Raw genomic sequence first — 24,686 nt, 5'->3', positions numbered from 1 at the left:
TATAAACAACTCAAGTCTTTAAAACATTTAACAAGATAAATATAACAGACTTCTCAAACTCTACTCTCTATCAATGAAGCCTCTATTATTATAGAAGGTTATCGGGGTAAGAACCACGACATCTCAAAACTACTAACTGTAAGACAAAGGTGAAGTCCTCCGGAGTATAAGAAGGCTCACCAAAGCTGACTGGAATCGCAATTGGTATCAACGAAGCTCTTGTTGATGACCCTAGCTACCTGCATCTGCATTATGAAACAATGCAAGCCAAATGGCGTCAGAACATGGAATGCACGAGCATGTAAGGGAATTCTAAAATATAAACATAAGCTTAAGCTGATGGAAAAGAAACATACTTACCTTTTCTCAACACAAATTAAGGATACTCAAAGGTACTCAGACTTACTAACTCAGAAGTCTCAAGGATAAGATACTCAACTCAGTGAAACATAGTTCAACTTAACTCAACTCAGTGAAACATAGTTCAATTTAATTCAGAGAAATAAGTCTCAACTCAACAATAATATACTCAATTCTGGATACTCAACTCAAGATAAAGCAACAATAAAAGATGCAATATATATGTGGAATGCTTTTAAAACAGTAGATATCAAATCAGTTTATTGAATAATACAATAATAACTCAGTTTGTATATAAACATATAATATAACTTTGTGGGAGATTGTCTAACGACAACCATCACTATGAGTTATGCGATGATACAACGTCTAGGTCACGCTGCCAGAACTTTCCTATATTTTGCCAGGGTATAGAGCATACTAATAACTTAGTGGATCCACTAGTTTATGGGGGTTGTGAGTTGTTAGAACTTTCCCCCATATTTTTGCTCAATAATACTCGCAAAATATAACTTATTCCATACGTCTAAAAACATAACTCTTTCTTTGGTTTGAGATTATTACTCAAAATATTTCTCTAAAAAGAGATAGTGCTCAAAACTACTCAAGAACTCTTTTAGAAATCGGTGTTTTCCTCTCATTTTAAATGTAAAAACATTTATTATTGGGAATACTTAGTTCTCATATATCAATTTAAAGAAAATGAACTCAACTCTACTCTTTCTTAAACTCAAATGCTCAAGTCTTAAAAACAAGTTATAAATAATTGTAAAAGACTTCTCAAAATAGGTTTCATGTCGAATTATGGACGTGAACGACTCAATTCAAGGTTTTTAATAACCATTCGTAGAACTCAATACTCAGAATTCAACAACTCCAGAACTCAAGAATTCTATAATACTACTCATCTCGAAATGTTCGACTTCGAGGGTTCATGTGAAATTATAGACATGAAAAATATCAACTCAAGGACTAACTGATACTACTCATCATCTCAAGTATGTTCAAACTCATACGGTTCATGCAAAAATATGGGCATGAACAATCTCGATTTAAGGACTAACTGATACTACACATCTCAAGAATATTCGACTAATAGAATTCATGCAGAATTATAGGAATGAACATCTCAACTCAAGGAACTTCATGTATAACATATGGTAGTCCCATAAAGTAGGAATATAACTTCAAAAGAATTGAGAACTCAATCCTCAAGACTTACAACTTGAAGATACTACTCTCTCAAAGATACTCAAAATATGGAGTTCATGCGGAATTTATGGGCATGAACGACTAGATTCAAGGGTCTAAATAACAATATGGAGCTCATGTATAAGACTCTTCTCATTCTCATACTTACCTCCTCAAAGTTAGCTCAAAATCGATAGTTGATCTCAAAAACTTTCTTGTCTACTCTTAACTATTTCTTGAATTTAAATTATGAATTCAAGAGTTTTGATTCATGATACGAAGGATCTCGATGATAACGTAGACTCATGAATAAATTCTCTAAAATTTTCATACTCACTTACACGACTCAAAGAGACTTTCTCAACATGTTTTAAAAAACTCTCAAGACTTAACTTTTAACTCTATCTTGAATTTGAATTATGGATTCAAGGTTATAATTCATTTTATGAATGATTTTAGGTATTTAGAAGTAGTTTATAGTAGTTAGAATCAAAGGAGAGTAAATGTACCCTTCGAAATAACTTAGACTGGTCAAATGACAGAGAAGGGGTAGGGACAGACGACACTGGCACACTAAGTGGTGCAGGGTGCTAGTCCTTGAACTACAGATAACCTTTGTTGGCGCAATGGTGGGGAAGCGCGCCAGCCCTTGCCCAGAAAATCCCAACGAATTTGTTTGCTCATTTTCTGACCCCTAGTTCGCGTAGATTCAAGTGGGTTTTTCCCCACTCACTCAGATTCGAATACCCAACCTAAGTATACAATAATCTACTCAAAACAACCCTCAAATCACTTTCATTTCAAGAATTCATTAAAACCCCAAACAATCAAGATTTATAATGAAAATTCAAGAACACTTATCAAGAACTCATCAAGATCGAACTCAATATACCCCAAACGTATGGATGAAATCAATAATGAAGCTCATGATTGGCGTGTGGTGAACGATTCCAACACTAAGAAAACTTACATATCTTTTAGGGATCAAACCCTTGGCGAAAATTCGCAACAAAACTCAAGAATCTCAGCAAACGCCTTTAACCTTTCCTCTTTTCTCTTCTATAACTCTAAGCGTATTGAGGATAAATAAAACTGACTCTGATCATTTTAGAACCCTAAATTATTACTAAAACCGTTTAAGCTGAAGGGGTAAGTAAAAGACTAAAGTACCCCTCATAGTTTTGGGTAACTTTTCTTAAATGGAAAAACTGACTTCAAAAGGACATATTTCACTCATCCAAATTTGAGACTTAGAAAACTAAGAGGTGTTGGAAAGATAATCTAAAGAACTTTCATTTGATATCTTATGGTCCACCTAACTCATCATGTACCTAAAGTTATGCTCGTTTAAATTGACTCAAAACTTTAAGGAACTTAGGAATGACTTGAAAGAATTCTCTCTAGTTCTTTTTGTAACTCAAGGTGCTACATCTAGTGACCTTAACATTTAGGAAAAATTTTAAATTCCTCAATAAAATTCTACTCACAACAAAGGGTGGTTCGAGTCTTAGCTCAAAAATTATCTGGGATGTTACATAGTATAAGACAAACAAACTGTTCCATGGTGAATTCTAAAGCTTTTTGAAAATTCATACTCAAATCCAGAACAATATAAGTCATAGGCATTTTTGCTCATCAACTTTCTAGATGTAATGAGTGGTTGCAAAGGAAATTTGAGGAAGATAGTTTTAAGAGTCATTTCGCAGTACTTAAGTGATGGAAATATTAGGTCTAGAATATTTCATACTAAATTTTACAAAATATGCTAGAATGTGATAAAAAAAGACTTGACGAAGGTAATACACCATTTTTATTAGACATGTCAATTTGGAAAATGTTCCGAGCAGCGAGCCGAAGAAGTAAAGAGAACACATACCTATTAGTTTAATGGTGATAAGATATTGTCAAAGAGTAGTTCAATTTTAATTAGATTGTATATAAGATAATAGTCAAATATTGTAAGTAAAAGGCATGATCTTAGGGATATGCTCTTGACATTTTATGTCTAGCTATTTGCATATATCTAGCAGGGGCGGATGTACAGTATGTCCAGGGGTTCATCCGACCCTCCCTCGAAAAAAATTACAATATATATATATACATAAGATCAATTTTTTGTGTACGTGTATATATTTAAAATTGAACCCCTAAGCATATGTCAAAGGAGTAGCTCAACGATTGATAGGGTTTAGTATTTTGCCTAGGTGAGCTTTGGGTGACGGGGTCGATTCCAGGCAACAACATCTTTTTTTAACCCCATTGATAGAATTCCTACATCTGCCAGAAGTGAAATACACTTGCATCATTATCATGGTATCAAAGCCTTTGTTTTGTAGAGACTGAAGTTGCATTTCCGATGACCATCTTGATAGATCTTTCGATGGCTATTCTGATATCTTCTTTTACTATAAGCCACTTCAGCAGATTTTTCCGGCCATCTCAAACTTCCATTTCAAGTTTGTGAAGGTCATTCATTCATTCTAGTCTTACCCATCACACGTCCCATAATCTTTGGCAATCGAAATAATTTTCAGTAAAAACAATCAATTCATAGGCTATTTCTTCCTTCTTCTTTTTTCAGCAAACTTCTGGTTCAGTTCAGTTCTGGAAAGGTCTCAACCACATCTCAAGTCATGAAGAGGAACTTTCTTTCTTCTGTTTTTCTGTTTCTAGTTCTTTTCACCAAACATTGTTTTGCTAAGTTGCTTAGACTCTTCATTGTTGTAATCACACTTGTTTTCTTAGACTCTTCACTGTTGTAATCACACTTGTGTCGACATGACATGGGTGTGGGTGTAATATCAATGTCCCATTTGGTCAACTAAAAGTCTGGACAATTTTAATAATTTCTACAATCAATATATAAAATGAAATTGAAGAAAATGAAATACTTTTTACATAGAAATTTCTAGGTCATTCTTTTTTCTTTAATCTCTTTACAGGAATCTCGTCAAGTTTTTCACAAAATATCTCATAATTTAGGTTTTATAACTTTATTTTTAGATATTTTATTTTTAGGTGAATACTTGCACCAGTATCCATACATGAATCCATATCCCCGAATCTTACAAATTAGATCATGAAGGATCCAACCTCTATATCCTCACCCGTATTATGCACCCGCACCCAAATTCGAGCAACTTAGTTTTTTTGTACTTCATCTAGTTGTTGAAGCAATAATGTCAGAGAAAGTTGAATCTCTAATTGAAGTCTCTAGAAAAAATGAATCTTCAGGTGATATTAGATCAATATTTTCCTCTATTTCAAGTTCTCTTGTTAGTACTACTATGAAGTTGGAAGGTAATAATACTTACACACCATGGTCTTCATCTATTGAGATGTGGTTTATGGAACAAGATCACAAATGACCCCAAGCGGACGCTTGGTACTGGCATACTACTAATGAACTAATTGGCATTTTATGAGTGGAAGTTGAAACTTAGTTAACTGAAACATGTTTTGAATATAAGTCTGAGGAAACTAGTAAAATTCCATGAACTAATGTCTCAACAAATCCTTCATGATCTAAGATTAAAGAAATAAGTATGTCATGAAATGACCTCGAACTACCTTAAAACAAACAATAGAATTAATGATAAGTCCAACAACTATCTAATCCATGAAGTCCTCTGATAAAGACTCACCAGCTTCTGACAGGAATGCATCAACTTGTCTAGCCACGAACGCCATAATCTACATCATAGAGGATGCAACACGGAGAAAAGTATATGGTCAATACTTGAAATGTACTGAGTTATAAGATGTAACCGAACATAATCATAAAGCAACATAATATAAATGAAAGTCATCTCAAGACCTGTGTATGCATGTCATATCTTACAAAATTTAATGACGATACTGTGAAAGACGTTGTTTTGAACTATGGCAAAGTTGCATAGAACAGGTTGCGTAGAACAAGTTGCGTAGACAAGTTGCGTAGAGCCGGCTGGCAGTAACACGTTTTTGATAAATTCAATTTTAAATCAGAAAGCGTGTTTGTAGAAGTTATTACTTATTTCAAGTTGGGTTCGACTAGGTTTAAGTAAAGCGCGTTTGTAGAAGTTATTATTTAATCCAAGTTGGGTTCGAATAGGTTTAAGTAAAGAAGGTTACTTTGTAAAAGTAATGTTGAATAGGAGTCCAAGTTGAGTTCAACAAGGTTTGTGTAGCGGCAAAGACAATGTTGAATCAAACAAGGACTTGCTGAAGTTCCAAATTTATAAATAGGGCATTTGTTTCGCTTGAGAAAATCGTGCACTTACATAGAGAGAAGGTCAAAACACGACCAAGAGTTTTGAGAGAGTTTTGATATTACTTGGGAGTGCTGCGAGTTGAGTGAATAATTGTAATTGTATTCAAGAGTCTTGACAATATGAGTTATGTGAGTAGAAGTTTATTGACAAGTTGTAGAACTTGAAGAGCGTTAGAAGATACAAAATTAGGGAGTTTTGTGTCTTGGGGTAGAAAGGAATTAGAGTCTATAATTCCTTAGGTTACATAGTTGTGTAATCGTTGTATTGTTTGAACGCTTATAAATAATACAAAGTGTTGCTTGAATTATTTATTGTTAAGTCTCAATTAAACAGAAACACGTTGATCGTATGTGTTCCTTTGAAGAATTCAGGAGGGTAGAATTCCAACAAGTGGTATCAGAGTATGTTATCTTAATCAAGAGTCTAATAACTCAAGATAACGAATATTATGAGTTCTGCACCTCCACTCGAACATGGTCAAGGACAGCACATCAACAGACCTCCATTATTCAATGGACAATACTACTCATGGTGGAAGACAAGGATGTAAGACTTCATTCAAGTTGAAGACTACGAGCTATGGGTTGGAATCACTAATGGACCACTAACTCCTACTATTACTGATAGTGAAGGGAATAAGGTACCTAAACCAACAGAAAAGTACGAAGAAGCTGACTACAAGATGTTAGGAAAAAATGCAAAAGTTAAGTGCATTCTCGTATATGGACTAGGACCTAATGAATTTAACCGAATCTCAAGTTGTACCTTTGCAAAACAAATATGTAATACTTTACAAAACACACATGACGGTATAACTCAAGCTCGTAAATTCAAAATTGCCAAACTTTGCTATGAATATGAAGCTTTCAAGATGAAATCCGGAGAATCACTTCAAGACATGATTACCAGATTCACCACTGTGGTAAATGAATTAAAATCATTTGGCAAAGTATACACCACTGAGGAACAGGTTGACAATGTACTAAGGGCTCTGCCTAGATCATGGGAAATAAAAGTCACTGCAATCAGAGAAGCCAATGATCTAACTAATATGACTTTGGATGAATTAGTAGGAAATATCAAAACCTACGAGATGAATGTTGATAAAAGAAGTGAAGGAAACAAAGAGAAAAATCTTGGACTAAAAGCAACTGAAAGTGATGAATTGAATGTAGATGATGATGATCTGTCACTGATAAGTAGAAACTTCAAGAAATTCTTCAAAAGGGGATGGAATTCTGGTAAGAAATCATCACCCACGAAAGAAAAAAATGTTGAGAGACCACAAGGCGGAAGCTGTTTGAAATGTGGTAAAACAGTCATCAGATTAAAGACTATCCTATGTGGTAATTAGAATGGAAAAAAGGAAGAGCTGAAAAACAGAAGAAGGAACTTCTCAACAAAAAGAAAAACAAAGAAAAAGAACAAGCAATATATGCAGCTTGGGGAACATGTTCGGACATGTGTGAAGATGATGATGAGGACATCACTTTGATGTCCATAGATGAATCAGAACCTAAACCTGAATCAGACTCTGAAGAAATAGAGGTAGATCTTTTTGATTTAAAAGATAAACTAGTAAAATTCTATAAGAAAAAGTTATCCTTCCCATTACTCGCTTCCATAGACAGAATTAAAGAACTAGTTAAAACTAAAAATCAATTGCTTACTTCCATGACTAGTTTAAAATTTGGGTATATTGATCTTGATAAATTCAATTGTGAACTACAACCAAGCAATTTGAACCCACAATTTGGCACTAAAAACAGAGAATTTAAAACTGAAATACTTAGTAAAGAAAAGGTATGTGAACAACCCAAGCATGAACTAAAAGTGAACAAACTCAAAAACGACTTAAGACTAGAAAAAGAAAATTCTAGGAAAACAAATCTTGAATTATCTAAGATAAAAGGCGATCTGGAAAGAGCTAATAAATGGACAAAATCTTCCATGATAGTAACCCATCTAGGTAACAATACTCGGAACATAAAAACTGGAATAGGGTATGAACAACCTATGAATGGAAATCCTGCGTTTTGTATTATTTGTGGCAACTCTGGCCACTCTAAACAATATTGTCCCAAATAAAAAGCTACTGCAGAAAATAAATCAAGAGGAACTTATGAAACTGTTCAAAGGAACATGTATATACCTATTAAAACCAATCTGCCGAAATGGGCTCATAGAGATCTTATTTATACTTTTGATCAAAACAAAGGACCCAAGTTGATCTAAATTCCTAAATCTAACCTTCAATTATTCTTTTCAGGAAGAAGTGAGAGAAAGAAAGCAACAGTGGTAGATGGATAGTGCTTGCTCAAGACACATGACTGGGGACAAAACATTATTTCTCTCATAGGGCGAAGGAAAAGGTGGAACCGTAGCTTTTGGTGGCGGGCAAAGGGAAAAATCAGAGGCATTGACAAGATTGGAAGACCTGATGAACACTCAATTGAAAAGGTATACTATGTGGAAGGACTTAAACATAATCTGCTTAGCATATCTCAATTACTGACAAAAGGAAATAAGGTAGTCTTTGTATCCTCCATGGTGTTGAAGTAATTAATCTAAGCACACAAAAGGTAATTTTAACCGGAAAAAGAGACAAGCATGTCTACACCATAGACACCTCAATTACCTCTGATGAAAATCTAGTATGTTTAAGTGTGTAAGACAAAGATCCCTTGTTGTGGCATAAACGGTTAGGTCATGCTAGTCAAGTACAATTGAATAAACTCATCATAGCGGACTTAGTGATTGGACTTCCTAAAACAAAATTCAAGGAAGGAAAGGTGTGTGAAGCTTGTACTCTAGGGAAACAAATAAGATCATCCTTGAAACCGAAACAGGTGATAAGCTCAACCCGATCCTTAGAACTAATCCACATGGATCTATGTGGACCAATGAGGGTTCAAAGTAGGGGAGGAAAAAGATATGTGTTCGTATTAGTTGATGATTATACTAGATACACTTGTACTCTATTTCTCACATCAAAAGATGATGCATTTGAGGCTCTTTGTTCATTAAGGAGAAGACTTCAAAAGAAATTTGAGAAACAATTAGTGACAATCAAATCCGATCATGGAACTGAATTTGAGAACTCAAAATTTGCCAATATTGTGATGTCCATGGAGTTGATCATAATTTTTCTGCCACCCATAACCCCTCAACAAAACGGTGTGGTTAAAAGAAAGAACAGAACTCTGCAGGAAATGGCTAGAACCATGATGATTGCAAATAAAATAACCAATCAGTTATGGGCAGAAACAATAAATGCTGCTTGTTATACTATAAATAGATATATGCCCAGACCTGCGTTAGATAAAACTCCTTATGAATTACTAAAGGGTAGAAAACCCAACATATCTCATCTAAGAGTGTTTGGGTGTAAGTGTTTCATCCACAACAATGGGAAAAATCTCCTAGGTTAATTTGATGCTAGGAGTGACAAAATTTTTTTTCTAGGATACTCTACACATAGTAAAGCTTATAGGGTACTTAAAAAAAGAACAGTGTAGAAGAGAGTGTGCATGTTATATTTGATGAAAGCAACACCATCTCTAACAATGATGTGCAGAAAACTGAAGTACCTGCAAAGGAGCATTCATTCTCGGAACAGGATCAGGTACAAGAAACAGGTTTGCAATAGAAAGTGTACTGAAACACATGAAACAAGTGAGGTTTCTGATGAGATAACTAAAGAAAACCAATTAGTTTTGAATGAAGGCCAAGATAGGGAAAAATCAAATTTGGTTCTAAAAGAGTACAAATACCAAGGATCACACCCATTGGACAATTTGCTTACTTATATGTCTTCCAGAATAACCACCAGATTCGAAATAAGAAATCATTGTGCCCATAATGCATTCTTATCCATGGTGGAACCAAAGAAGATAAGTGAATCTCTCCAAGATACAGATTGGATTATAGCTATAGAAGGGGAATTACATCAATTCGAAAGGAGTACGGTTTGACATCTAGTACCTAAGCCACCAAACAGAACTATAATTGGTACTAAATGGGTGTTTAGGAACAAGTTTGATGAACATGGTACCATAACAAGAAACAAAGCTAGGCTGGAAGTCTAAGGGTACAATCAAGAAGAGGGGATAGATTATGATAAAACTTTTGCATTTGTGCCAAGGTTAGAGTCAATCAGATTACTCATAGAATTCGCATCTCACATGAAGTTCACATTGTATCAAATGGATGTAAAAAACGCCTTCCTTAATGGGCTACTATAAGAAGAAGTATTTGTCAAACAACCTCCGGGCTTTGAGAACAATGACCTTCCTGATCATGTCTATAAACTTGACAAGGCTCTTTATGGGTTAAAACAAGCTCCAATGACATGGTATGATAGATTGTCAAAATATCTTGTAAGCCATGGCTATTCAAGAGGTAAATTGACAATACACTTTTTCTTAGAAATAAAGGAAATGATCTCTTGATTGTGCAAGTCCATGCTGACGACATTATTTTTGGAGCAACACACAAGTCTCTCACAAACGAATTTGTTAAGCTTATGAGCAACGAGTTTGAGATGAGTATAATTGGTGAACTAAACTACTTCATGGGGCTCCAAATAAAGCAAACATCTATAGGTACGTTCATTCATCAGCAAAAGTATGTAAAGGATTTACTTAAAAAGTTCATGATGGAAGATGCGAAACAAATTGATACTCCAATAGCCACAACCACTAAGTTAGACCTCGAAGGAACATGTTCTGCTGTAGAACAAAAACTGTATAGAGGTATAATTGGTTCACTTTTGTATCTTACTGCAAGTAGGCCTCATATTGTATTTAGTGTGGGGTTGTGTGCACATTTTCAAACCAATCCTAAGGAATCTCATCTGCAAGCCGTCAAAATAATACTCAGATATTTGAAAGGAACCACTGATTTAGGACTATGATATCCAAAAGGGAGTAACTATGAATTAATAAGATATGTTGATGCAAACTATGCTAGTTATCTAGTAGATAGAAAAAGCACATCAGGTATGGCTCACTTCTTAGGATCATGTTTAATCTCGCGGGGATCAAAGAAACAAATCTCCGTCGCATTGTCCACTGCTGAGGCCAAATATATAACAACATTCTCTTGTTGTGCTCAGCTTTTATGATTTAAGCAACATCTGAGTGATTTTTTTCTCAATATTGGATGCGTTCCTATTTTCTGTGATAAAACAAGTGCATTAACATTGCAAAAAAAATCCCATACAACATAAGAGAATTAAACAGATCGACATACGTTATTGCTTTCCAAGGGACAATGTAGAAAAGGGAATTAATTTCAATGAACTTCTGCGCTACCGAACAACAAATTGCGGATATCTTCACTAAGACACTAGCAAGGGAACATTTTGAAAGGAACCGATTGGAACTAGGAATGATAAAATTTCATGAGCATCTCGAACCATGAAATATGATGGGGTTCCAAGAATTAAATTGTCTAATTAACATCCATTCAGATTTGTCACTAAATATTCTACCATTAACAAAAAATTTAGAAGCACAAAGAATTAAGTCTCCAAGGACAACTGTTCTACAAAGGAAGGTATGTATTCTACACTTACTAAATGAATGCAAAATATTTTGCCTATGCACATTACCTGTTCCCTCATTAAAATTGGTGTCAGAAATGATGAAATAAAACCGCCAAAATCAAATCACCTTTCTACAAGCCATCAAATCCATCCGACGTTTCTGCAAATGTGACTTAGGTCCTGACGAAGTGTAACCTCTCGCCAAACCATTGAAATGATAATGCCGGAAGAAAACCCGATCCCGAGATCAACAGTCAATAAACCAGTTTGAGTAACTCATTCAGTACAGCGTATCAGGGATGCAGAACTTTTGACAAAATACACTAAGAAGACTCGTTCTATGAAGCGTAAGTCTGTTTCTCCTTTTAACCCTATTCATATTGATGATGACATTGTGGAATGTAAGAAGAGTAGGAAAAGAAAAAATAACCTCTTTAAGTCAATCTGGTCTCAAAGACTCTACAGTAATAGACTCTGATGGGGTTGAAACCTTTAGAGGAAGAAGTGTAATTAGGGGAAGAGTGATCTCTGGGGTTGGGGTAACGACATGAGGGAACTACTGGTTTTGTTATAAGTTCAAGGATAGATTGACCTGTTCCTACTAGGTACTCATAGGCGAAGAATGGGAAGAAAAGAAACTAGGGAGTTTTACATTAATGCAGTAGGGGAGGCAACAAGTACTGTTAGTGGTGTGTCCTTTACCCTCACTGCTGAGAATCTATCTTCTATACTAGGGGTACCAAACAAGGGTTTGGGATCACCATGTTAAGAGAGATTGGCCACCATTGGAAGGAAATACCTATGCCATTAACATATGCCGTCGATTTTCCAATATCCTACTTTGACTGAGTACACCACGATTGATAAGGGAGCTATTTTATCTTTGCACAAACTATTGTTTGATGTAGTGCATAAAATAATTATGCCTAGAAAGCAAAAGACGACAGAAGCAAACTACTTGGATCTTACTCTTATGTAGTTGTTACTATCAAAACTCCAAATTAATTTGCCTGCTTTAATTCTTAGTCATATACATGGCTTGTGTGTGCTTGATAAAAAGAAGCGTGCATTGGCATATGGGTTCTGGTTAGGTATGGTGTTTAAGTATTTTAATGTTCCGGTTACTGAGTGGCAAATTCAGACTATCAGTGATATCTTGGGAGAAGTGGATCTTGCTACTATGCCTAAGAATAAGAAAGGGACTAATGTGTCTGTGCAAAGATTGAAATCATCCCTGACTGCAAAGGATCAGGAGATAGATACCTTGATAGAGGCTCACTCAGCAGAAATGGATCAACTTCGTCGTACACATGCGGAGGAACTTGAGAAGTTGTGTGCTCAGAATTGTCAAGTCAAGGAAGAATTGACTCAGACTCAGATTGCTTTAGAAATGAAAGGATGTCAATTCAGAGCATCTGAAGAATATCTTTGTTTTACTCTCAAAGGGTGTTTCCTCCTCTTCATGTCCTTTTCCTCCCTCTGATCAAGTCTAATCTCAATGTGCAGGGTGTTGTGTTTTTGTGTTTAATATGTAAGCATGTAGTTTTATGTTGTTTTTTGTTTCTTAGTTTTATTGTGTAACTAATGTCTGGCAATAGTTTTTTTTCTACTATTCCCTTCTAGGATTGGAACTATTCGATATATTGGTTTTTTTGCTAATGTCAAAAGGGGGAAGAAGGTACGTTTTTACTTACCTATTCAATGCAAGCAGCACAAATATTTGCTATTTCCAAAAAGAAGGAAATTGTGAAAGACGTTTTGAACTATGGCAAAGTTGCATAGAACATGTTGCATAGAGCAGGAAGACAGTAACACGTTTTTGATGAATCCAAGTTTAAATCAGAAAGCGCGTTTGTAGAAGTTATTACTTATTTCTAGTTTAGTTCGACTAGGTTTAAGTTAAGAAGGTTACTTTTTAAAAGTAATGTTGAATACGAGTCCAAGTTGAGTTCAACAAGGTTTGTGTAGCGGCAAAGACAAAGTTGAATCAAACAAGAACTTGCTGAAATTCTAAATCTATAAATAGGGCATTAGTTTCTCTTTGTGCACTTACAAAGAGAGAAGGTCAAAACACGATCAAGAGTTTTGATATTACTTGGGAGTGCTGCGAGTTGAGTGAATAATTGTAAGATTATATTCAAGAGTCTTGTTTACAATATGAGTTTTGTGAGTGGGAGTTTTTTGACAAGTTGTAGAACTTGAAGAGCGTTAAAAGATACAAAACTAGGGAGTTTTGTGTCTTGGGGAAGAAAGGAATTAGAGTTTATAATTCCTTAGGTTACGTAGTCGTGTAATCGTTGTATTGTTTGAACGCTTATAAATAATACGAAGTGTTTCTTGAATTATTTATTGTTAAGTCTCAATTAAACAGAAACACCTTGATTGTACGTGTACCTTTGAAGAATTCAGGAGGGTATAATTTCAACAGATACAAGTACATAAAATTAATAATAGCTTTACTTGGGAGTTTCTTAAAATCGACAAACACCATTTGAGTTGACGATGTCCAACTTATGATCCTAGTCGGGTGGGCTTCCCTATACCTTAGCAGAGTAGAAAACTTGTTTATCTAATGTGGATCCACTAACTGAACCTCAAAGGGATAAATGAGTTGACTGTCAAAGCGGCATACAACCTGTTGATACATAGTTATGGGACTTGGATTCTCTAAACCCGCGTCCTCTCGATGCTAAATATTCCTCCCAAAATAATATACGTATATGATATGCTCATAACTTGATAAGTATATGTCTGTCTGAATAAATGGTGAGACAAAACTCAAACTTTCTAAAATATATCTTTCAAAATCACGCTTATAACTTAAATCATGAGAAGGTCTCCTAGAACATGTATAGCTCGTAGATATTCAAAAGTAATTTTCATAATAGCATAAAGACTCTAAAATCTGTTTCTAAATATAAGGTTCACGAAATCATAACAATATCATGTTAATAACCCATAAGAATGACAATGGAAAACCTTAATGAGTAAAAAGGGAGTATAATAATCAAGGATCCATAATCATGAGTAAATAATCCAAGAAAACATGTGATTCGGGTCATAAATGCGATAAATTTGAAAGTGGCTTGATAAACCTAACTATAAAATTAAGTCCATGAAAATTGAGAAACCTTGGACAGGAGGATGGAAGGAATTCCTTATTGAAGGCTTACATACTTTGAATCACTTGATCAGTTGAAACTCTAACTTTGAAGTGGAACCCAAAAAGTCCCTTCTTGAGTTTTAGGATGACTTCTTGTTTTCACTAGATATGGAAGAAAAGATTTGATGTTAGAATCTTGTTGTACATTCGTGATTAGAGATTGAGGTTGTTTTAGAAATACTTTAGATACATAGGAGGAACATACCTTGATGTTGGAGATGGAGATGAGAGAAAATAAGTCCTAAATCGTTCAAGATGAATTTTCTAGTGACCTACCGACTTAACTTAATAAATAAGGTAACTTAATACCGAGGCTTCTGGAAAAATGATCTGACGCAGTGCGCCATGCTACTAGGCACGCAGAGTGCACCACCAACTTTATAATAACGTGGTTTTTGGGAAAATGGCCTGGTGCTGTGCACCCATGCTACCAAGCGCGCATAGAGCACAACCAATTTGATAATACCGAGGCTATTGGAAAAATGGCCTCGCGCAGTGTGCCCACACTACCAGGAATACGGAGATCACGACCAATTTGACGTTTCTTTAGTAAAATGCAAATAACGTTTTATCCAAAAGCCGGATTGACAAATGGTTGGATGTGTTGGAAAGAAGACTCGTAGACTTTTTATTTGATAGGTCAAGGGTCACCTAACTCCTCATATTCTAAGAATATGGTTGTTTGAAGTTGACCCTCGTAAGAGCTCATGCAAAGAATTTAGCCAGTAGAAATGCTTTGAACTTCACTTGGTTTTTGAGGTTCCCTACAACCCTAAGACTCATACGACACACTTACTACACTTAGTAAAGGACCATAACATGCATGTACAACATATAAATCATTGGTTCGAACCTATGCACATACATAGGATGGTTTGAATCTTTGCTTAGAAGTTGTGGGACACTATAGATACTGAAACAAAAATCAGATTACGTTTGGTTCAATTTTTTGATTTTTCGGTGCCTACCCCTAGGAAGAACTTAATATATCATCTCCTTTTAACCAAAGACCTTGAATTTTTTCCTCCAAGATATTTCATCATTTTTAATCAATTATTCATATTCCATGGTAACTGCTACCCTCCTAAACTGTCTCCTCTTATGTTACAGTTCTTAAAGTTGTGTTATCTTTCCTAACAGTTTCTTCATTTGAGAGCCCAAATCTCCATGTTCACTCCTACTCTATTACTTAAGCTTAGTTATTAAAGCTTTTAACTTATAAGCCATATTAAATTGAGGTCTTCTGGTGAAGTTGAAAGAATTCCACCGTTCTCTAGTTCTATCAGTGAATCCTTCAAGACCTTGTCACCAATTTTCAAACATGAAATAATTTTTGTTCAGGTTCCAAGAACCACCTTGCAATGCTAGTGGAGTGTGATCCACTCTCCATAGATCAGAATCATGTTAATCCTTGAGGCTATTACTTGGTTATCCCCTTTCAACTAGGTGAAAGTGGCATACTCCGGACTCCAGTTAAAGATCAATAAGGTTCTTAGTGTACTACTGAATTTAAAATCTTTGCCACATGAGTTTGAAAAGCAATGAGAAAATAAACTAGCTTGTCCATGAAGCTACTTACGAGAAATCCCCGAGGGCCACTGGTGCACAGTATAAAGCTCGATGGGTGATGTGCCGCCCATTATTAAAAAATGAAGTTGCATTGTAGCTGCCACTAAAGAAAAGCAAGATTTGCACATATGAACTTTTGTAAATTTGTGCACCACTTTTGTAGCAAAGGTTATCAATAGGAATGTAAAAAGAGTATAAAGACAACTAGTCAGGAACAAAGTATTACCTCGGCCACGGTTACATCATTTCCAATAGGTTCGTCACTGGAAATGATTCTACCACTGTCAACTTTCGCCAACGATTTCTTCGTATGCTTACTTAGCACCTGAAGAAACTTGCAGTTCAGAAAAAAGATATAGAAGCGAATAACTATGACAGCTCAATTACCAAAGGTATCTGAGACAGTTAAAAGGAACCAAGGGATAACTCTTGCATCTTGAAAAAGCTATCAATATAACAAGATCCTGTCACTCTTACAGTAACTGTATACCAGTTATGTTAGGTTGCCAATATCAACAGTTTGTGTGAGCTAAAAGATGATCAGATAGCGTTACTTTCCTCTTCTGTATTCTCTTTCAGAAAAAATAGCAGGGATCACATATAGCAACAAATCCATGATGAATTAACGCGAGACATGATATAAGACTACTAATAATCATTACTGGAGACTGTTTCAAAAATCCAAAGAGCTTTAGATACTTACCAACATGTCATCTTTCTTGGGAGCTGGAACTATTTTAACCTCTTCAACTTTTTCACATTGATAAATCTGGTAGAGAGGCAGCATATTTGAAGAAATGTGATCAGTATATAAAAAGAAATCACAGAGAAAACTAACGTCATTTTACTTTATTCACAAATGGCGCGTGCCACTTCCAATGTGAAGGCTAAAGGGCCAAATGAATAGAATGCATTGTTGAACGTAAACATGTCAGGGTATACCACATACTAACATATTTGTCCCAAATTACTCTGCCTTTTTAAATGTAGGTACACTAATGTTATTTGTAGTTTTCATGATTTGACAAACTCAGGGACCTTATGAAGGAACCTTGTTCTTGGCTCAATATACTTTTTGGCTGCCAGCTGGAGAAAGTACAAAAAGTTGGTGCATAGTCTCCAACAGTGGCAGAAGTGGCAAACGCGCCAGAATCCTCAGCCAATGGGATCGTTTTACGTTTTGTGATCTTTCTACATAAACAAAACATCCCCATATTCACAATTAGTTTTTGCAACTTGAAAAATCACATTCAAGAACTCTTGCAAAGGCCTAGAAAATCAAGGAGAAGAAATATTTAACAACAACAGAAGCTCAAGTGAACATTGTGTAGTTGTTTGGGAATACTTTCTTTCGATCTTACATTGTAAACTGATCCTAAAACTATAAAGGAATCAGTATGGTTTGATATGAAATTCTAAGTTAGTTTGTTGAACTAATTTAGTGGGCAATCTTTGTGTTGCTTAGAAAATTCTAAATCATTAGTAGGTTAGTGGTTTAGTGGGTAGTCTGTGAGATTGCTTAGAAAGTTCTAAGTTGTCTAAAGTGATAGCTTGGTGGGTAGAGTAACATCTACTTAGGCTCATCAAGCAATAGAGTTATTGCTTGTTGGTGAGATTAAAAATTTTTTCTCACATTTTGTGTAACCGATTTCCTTTTGCTTGTGAAGATTAGTGAAACGGTTGTAAAAATCCTGTGAGACAGGTCGTGGTTTTGCTCCCTTGAGCAAGGAGTTTTCCACGTAAAACTCTTCTGTTGTTAAACTGCATTTACTTTCTGGTATATCCTTATTTGTGTTTCAAGGGACCTGGTCCATTGACTGATAGTGGACGCACAGATTCTAACAAGTGGTATTAGAGCGGGTACTCTCTAACTGATTAATACCAAGAGAGTGATTCCTGTTCTAGAAAGTGATTCCTGTTCTAGAATGGCTGCTCCACTCAATCTGGAAAAGGGTCAGTCTTCGATTCGACCTCCTCGTTTCAATGGCCACTTTTATAGTTGGTGGAAAGTTAGAATGCACGACTTTCTTATGGCATAAGACAGTGAACTATGGGACATTGTCTTGGATGCACCCTTCATTCCCATGATTGAAGAGAAAGATGGTGAAATCACTAGGCTTGTTCCAAAGCCTAGACACAAATATGATGAAGCTGATAGGAAGAAAATTGAAAAGGGATACAAAGCAAAGAAAATTCTTGTCTGTGGTATAGGACCTGATGAGTTCAACCGTGTCTCAGCTTGTGAATCTGCAAAGGAGATCTGGGATTGCTTAAAAACGGCCCATGAAGGAACTGAACAAGTAAAAGAGTCAAAGATTGATATGCTTACCTCTCACTATGAAAATTTCAAAATGAGAGAAGGTGAAACTATTCATGAGATGTTCACAAAACTGTCATCAATCACAAATGAGTTGAGAAGTCTTGGAGAACCTATCAGTATGAGCAAGCAGGTCAGGAAAGTGCTTCCAATTCTTCCCAAGTCTTGAGAAAGTAAGGTAGATGCCATCACTGAAGCTAAGGATTTGAAAGTGTTAACAATGGATGCTCTCATTGGAAATCTAAAGACCCATGAGATGAACCGAATTTATGATCAGTCAAAGAAGGAAGTCAAGAAAGATAAGTCCTTGATGCTAAAATACGGATTTGAAGAGGACTCCAATGATGATGATGATATGGCCTATCTTATCAAGAGGTTTCAAAAGATTGTGAGGAAAAACAAAGGTTTTAGAAAGGGAGCAAATGTTCCACGAACTGCCACTCAAAATGATACCTGTCACAAGTGTGGAAAGGCTGGACATTTTATAAGAGAGTGTCCCTTACTCAAAGCTGAAAACAAAGAATATCAAAGACCAAGAGGTGATAAATAAAAGCGTAGGGACCTGGTACTCGATAAAAATGATCGAAAAGTTGCTGCTGACTATATGGTAAAGAAAGCCCTTGCTGGATGGGGTAATTCTTCGAGTGATTCAGAAGACCCTGATGAACCAAATGATGTGTCAATGGTGGTGGTTCATGAGGATGAAACCATATTCAATGAGATGTTTGCTTTCATGGCTCATTTAGAGAATGAAGATGATGAGGATAAGGTAACTCTTCTTGATTTTAAACATGATCGGAATACCTATTCTCTTAAAAAATTGAGAACATTAGCAAATGTTATGATTGATTCAGTGATTGAGTTAAATTCTGAATGAGATTCCATGAATGCTGAATTTGAAAGTTTAAATGAAAACAGAGATTAAAATGGGTGAGAAAAATGTTGAAAATTGAAGGCAAAATGATTGTTCTAGAATCTGAAAAACTAGATTTCAAAAACCAATTGTATCTGATGACCGAGAAGTCTGAAAAACTGAAAGGAAAGTCTACTAGTTTACATGTTGAGCTGGAGGAAAAACTGAAAAACACTGAGACTAACCTTGTCTTACCTTGGAAAAGAACAAAAGCTTAGAGAGAGATATTGTCAAACTTAAGGATGACCTTGCAAATTCTCTTAAATGGACAAAATCTTCTAAGATGCTTTCAAATGTGACAAATAAAAGCAACTACAACAAAAGGGGTTTAGGAAGCTTGAATATTACTCCTCCTTTCAATCCTCACAGCAAGTATGTTTTTGTGTCAGATAATTTGTTGTGTCTTCACTGTGGTAGAAATGGACATTTAAAAAGGGAATGTACAGCCTGGAGAGAGTCACATGAAAGATTCTCAAATTATACAGAAAAGAAAAGGATTTCAAAAGGGGTACCTGGTCCTGTCCAAAATCCCTTGATCAAAAAGAGTCTAAAATTACCTCACTGGGCAAGAAACACTTTGATTACTCCTTTATCTGCCTTCTGGGAACTCAAATTGAAATGGCTTTCCAAGTCTGATAAGTGATTCTTGCTGCAGGTGAGTGAGAGGAGGAGCAGTCAATGTTGGTAAATGGATAGTGGATTCTCCAAACATATGATTGGATATACAAAAAAACTTCATCTTGCTCAAGGCACTTCAAGGTGGAGGTGTCTCTTTTGGTGATGGAAAGAAGGGGTATATTTTAGGTGTTGGTAATGTAGGAAAATGTCTTGAAGAATCCATTGACAATGTGTACCATGTCAGTGGGCTGAAGTACAATCTTTTGAGTGTTTCTCAAATTGTGACAAAGGGAATGAAGTAAAGTGTACATCTGAGGAGTGTACTGTAGTCAATCTCACTACAAAGAAAGTGATTCTCACAGCTCAAAGATGTAAAAACATGTATGTGGCAAACATAGAAACGTCTCATGGAGATGATCTGACATGTCTAAGTTCTCAAAATGAAAATGCTGATCTGTGGCATCGGAGACTAGATCATGTGAGATCATCTCTATTGAATAAGCTGATATCTAAGGACCTGGTACTAGGTCTGCCAAAGCTGAAATTTTGTGAAAGTAAAATTTGTGAAACATGTGTCGGAGGAAAACATGCAGGTAACTCAGGTGGTGTAACTCATGTGCATGTACCAGTGTAACTCAAGGAAAACATGCAGGTACCAGTGTAATTCAGGTGCAAGTACCAGTGTAACTCAAAGACCTTGTAAAGGTACCTGGTCCATGGTGTAGGAAACTAAGGAGTGTGTCTACTCGATAGGGGAAAGAAATGCAGGTATTGGTGTATGGTTTGTCATCATCAAAAAGGAGGAAAATGTTATTTGGAGTTTTGATGATTTGACAAACTGAAAGACCTTGTGAAGAGACCTGATTCATTGTGCAAATGTATATGCAACTGCAAGGTCTTTATCGACAGGGGGAAGAAAACATGGAAGAATATGTAGGCGCTGGTGTACAAAATGGTGTTAAGGTAAGGTATGAGATAAATGGTGTTATCACTGCTGGAAGAAGACATGTGTCATACCGAAAGGAGGAATCAATGCTAGCTACCTGAAGAGGACTTGGTCCTGCCGACAGGGGGAAGAAGTTGAACAAGTTTGTCATCATTAAAAAAAGGGGAAAATGCTATGTTGATATTTTAATGAGTTGACAACTTCGAGATGATGAAACTCCAGTTACCCCAAGAATTCTTGCTGATAGGGGGAACTGGTGAATATGTTTGTCATCATCAAAAAGGGGGAAAATGTTATTTGTAGTTTTGATTATTTGACAAACTCAGGGACCTTATGAAGGAACCTGGTTCTTGGCTCAATATACATTTTGGCTGCCAGCTGGAGAAAGTACAAAAAGTTGGTGCACAGTCTCCAACAGTGGCAGAAGTGGCAGACGCGCCAGAATCCGCACGTTTTGTGACCTTTCTACATAAACAAAACATCCCCATATTCACAATTAGTTTTTGCAACTTGAAATAGCACATTCAAGAACTCTTGCAAAGGCCTAGAAAATCAAGGAGGAAAAATATTCAACAACAAAAGAAGCTCAAGTGAACATTGTGTAGTTGTTTGAGAATACTTTCTTTCGATCTTACATTGTAAACTGATCCTAAAACTTTAAAGGAATCAGTGTGGTTTGATCTGAAATTCTAAGTTAGTTAGTTGAACTAATTTAGTGGGCAACCTTTGTGTTGCTTAGAAAATTCTAAATCATTAGTAGGTTAATGGTTTAGTGGACAGCCTGTGAGATTGCTTAGAAAATTCTAAGTTGTCTAGAGTGATAGCTTAGTGGGTAGAGTAACTCTACTTAGGCTCATCAAGCAATAGAGTTATTGCTTGTTGGTGAGATTAAAAACTTTTTCTCACATTTTGTGTAACCGATTTCCTTTTGCTTGTGAAGATTAGTGAAACGGTTGTGAAAATCCTGTGAGACAGGTCGTGATTTTACTCCCTTGAGCAAGGAGGTTTCCACGTAAAACTCCTCTGTTGTTAAACTGCATTTACTTTCTGGTATATCCTTATTTGTGTTTCAAGGGACCTGGTCCATTGACTGATAGTGGACGCACAGATTCTAACAACTAAGATATTTGTTTATTATGTGAAATAAAAATGAAATAATATGCAGAGGAAGGAAGAAAAGAATCCACTTCCTTTCCTGACTATGGAATGCCCAAAAATAAAAGTGCAACTCATCAAAGCACAATAACACGAATTACCTGTGACCTCTACACTACATATGTGAGCCTTATATGCTGATTTGTTAGTCTTTTCAAAAGAAAGAATCGACCACATCTAAAATCTACAGAAGGTCTTCAAAAGGTTAAGGAACACCAATTGAAGATGAAGTTGAAAAAATGTGCATCCGCAATCAAGCAGGGGCATAAAATATAAATCATAAGTTAAGCCTACTTTTTCCTCTAGATAAGTAACGAGCAGCCGAAAATACTTGTCCCAATTGTATTTTAAAAGACCCAATGTGCAAGTGTTGCTGAAAATTCTCCTTCTCAATACGTACAAAGAATGTGGGAAAATTAATGTCATTCAAATTCCTACTGGGTATGAATTGACGTATTTAATCTGTTTGCAGATGAAAAACTTGTATTGTTATGCTAATATCAGTGTCATCAAAAGTGAAAAGTGAAAAAAAAGCTCTAGGATCCGTTGGGGCTCAAGTGCAAAGCAAATAAAGCGTGCCCTTCACTGAAAAAATACAATTATATATGTATAGTCTAAGACTTATAATTATAAACATGAATAAAAAATATATGGACATATAAATTGAAAAAATAAATATGATAAAGTGAAATATTAATTGTTTAGTGTCGCCTCATTAACAAGGAAAAGTATGTCTTAGAGCCTTGATAATGCCACTAAACCGTCAACACGTGTAGAGCCTCGTTGCAGGACTTAACCACACTTTTGACAACACTGGCTAATGTTATAGTAATAAGTATGACATAGGCGGAGCAGCTTTACCTGTATTGCAATTATACTAAAAGAAATGATGCACATAAAGAGGAGCAAGTTCCAAGGCTACTAGATTCAGGCAAAAATATTTGTGTGCTCATTTAAGGGTATACCAAATTCGTCTCCAAGGTACATTAACATCTCATACACTCAAATTTTATTCAGGACAGGAGAATAAAACAACCAACGCATCAAATTTCTCGCAATTACGTAATTGTATTCAGAGTATTACACTAACAGTACAAATGGAAGGAAGAAAACCTTTCGCTGATGCCTCACAGTTTGCTCTGCTTTTCCAAGCGTGTATATGCTCTGCTTATCGAAACGCAATATTGAACAAGAATCAAGTCGCAATTCCAAAAGGTTCAGTTCAAAATGAATCAATCAAATAGTAAACGACGTGATATCGAGAATCTGGAGGCCATTGGTACGACATTGTCTGTGCAAATTGTAGTAATCTCAGCGCAAATTGACAATTGGATGAATGAATTAGTAAAAAATTTACTTACAGTAGTGACAGTGACATGTAGTTTTCTGTATCGAACACCTTGGGCGGTGTAAAATAGTGGATGGTTTAAATGTACTTCTCCACCTTCGCACTTGTGGAACATAGCTGCTGAGGTTTTCACATTCTTCAGCTGTTGCCGGAGAGTATTCCTACCATATTGCAGGCAAGCCATTCTGCTCTTTTGGTAATAACAATAGCATAATTAAGGTTTATGATAAAGTCTCGAATCATTGACACCAACTTTGTCAAAAAAATTTACCTCTCCCCTCACATTAAAAGAAACTAAGACCTTTACCTATTGGTTTTGGGCTTTATGCACAGAGAAACAGTGGTTCATAATTTACCTCTTAATACGACTCGAATCCTCCATTTTCAGATTGAAACCACATAGTTAACCCCTCATCCTGATAATTTTTAGTTTGATAGAGGTGAATTATTTGGAAATTGGAAAATTGTATTGGATTTTAAAATGGAAAATAGTCCAGTTTATTTTATCATGTGGATGAAATATTAAAGTAGCATCTGATTAACATCCTTTTTTGTTCTTATGGGAGATTTAGTTTCTTTTTATCATACGTAACACTTGCAGCACAGAAAACAAATCAGTTAAAATTAGTGCACACCAAATTCCAATGTTGTATTTTCAAAATTTAAATAAAGAATGGCTAAAAACAGAAGCAATCGAGAAACAACGTATGGAATCCATTAACATAAAGCAACAAAACAAAAGGTAGAAGAAGATTCACAAAACACCAAAATTCAAAAGAAAAAAAAAGATAGCACAAAATGCAAAATAAATCAGTACTAAAATGGACAATGCGAATAAAAATGAAAGAGGAAAAAGAAGAAGAACTTACGCGAGAAAGAAAAGAAGTACTTGAAATAAACTACTTGCTTTCATTTAATGAGTCACTCGACTTGTGACACAAGACAGGTTTTATTTTAGAAGGTATAATTACAAAAGTGTCCTTGGTCATCCACATATAAAACAGGACTTTTGGAAATACATAGTTTTCTTGGTTTAAGATTGCTTCGCATTTTATAGCATTATTATGTACGTATATTTTTCATGTTTGAACAAAAATACAAACTAAATTTATTTATTTACTCATTTATCATCTGAAGAGATATAGTGGAGTATTTATATATGTACGTATTTATTTACTGATCATGGACATCATCCGTATTTTGGTTTCAGGACTTTGTTTCACAGACCCATTTACGAGCTATAAAAATAGATCAAAAGTAAAGTTTCTAAAATTGGTTCACGAACATCGTAATGATCCGTCGGTC

At 35.6% G+C, this 24,686-nt stretch overlaps 1 protein-coding gene across 6 annotated transcripts; it reads right to left on the bottom strand.

Annotated features, from left to right (window-relative positions):
• LOC107028141 lies at positions 1 to 24,347 on the bottom strand. 6 transcript variants are annotated; one of them, XR_001457797.2, is made up of 8 exons: positions 24,251 to 24,347; positions 23,395 to 23,566; positions 23,147 to 23,324; positions 16,788 to 16,853; positions 16,311 to 16,409; positions 16,095 to 16,187; positions 5,196 to 5,244; positions 1 to 245 (listed from the first exon to the last, which is right to left on the bottom strand). XR_001457797.2 is itself a non-coding variant. In XM_015229191.2 (7 exons), the coding sequence occupies exons 1-7, from the start codon at positions 24,292 to 24,294 to the stop codon at positions 232 to 234; spliced, it is 495 nt and encodes a 164-aa protein (XP_015084677.1). In that variant the 5' UTR covers positions 24,295 to 24,347; the 3' UTR covers positions 1 to 231. The 6 variants fall into 6 exon arrangements, 2 of the variants coding, with proteins under 2 accessions (XP_015084677.1, XP_027774761.1); XR_003579943.1 differs by having other exon boundaries at positions 23,147 to 23,299; XR_003579941.1 differs by having other exon boundaries at positions 23,147 to 23,197.
• Positions 24,348 to 24,686: the final 339 nt, after the last annotated feature.

The sequence above is a fragment of the Solanum pennellii genome, chromosome 8 (genome assembly GCF_001406875.1).
Source record: "Solanum pennellii chromosome 8, SPENNV200".
In the NCBI taxonomy this organism is placed as follows: Eukaryota; Viridiplantae; Streptophyta; class Magnoliopsida; order Solanales; family Solanaceae; genus Solanum; species Solanum pennellii.
Note: the sequence above shows the minus strand (reverse complement) of the source record. Positions and strands in the feature narration are given on the sequence as shown.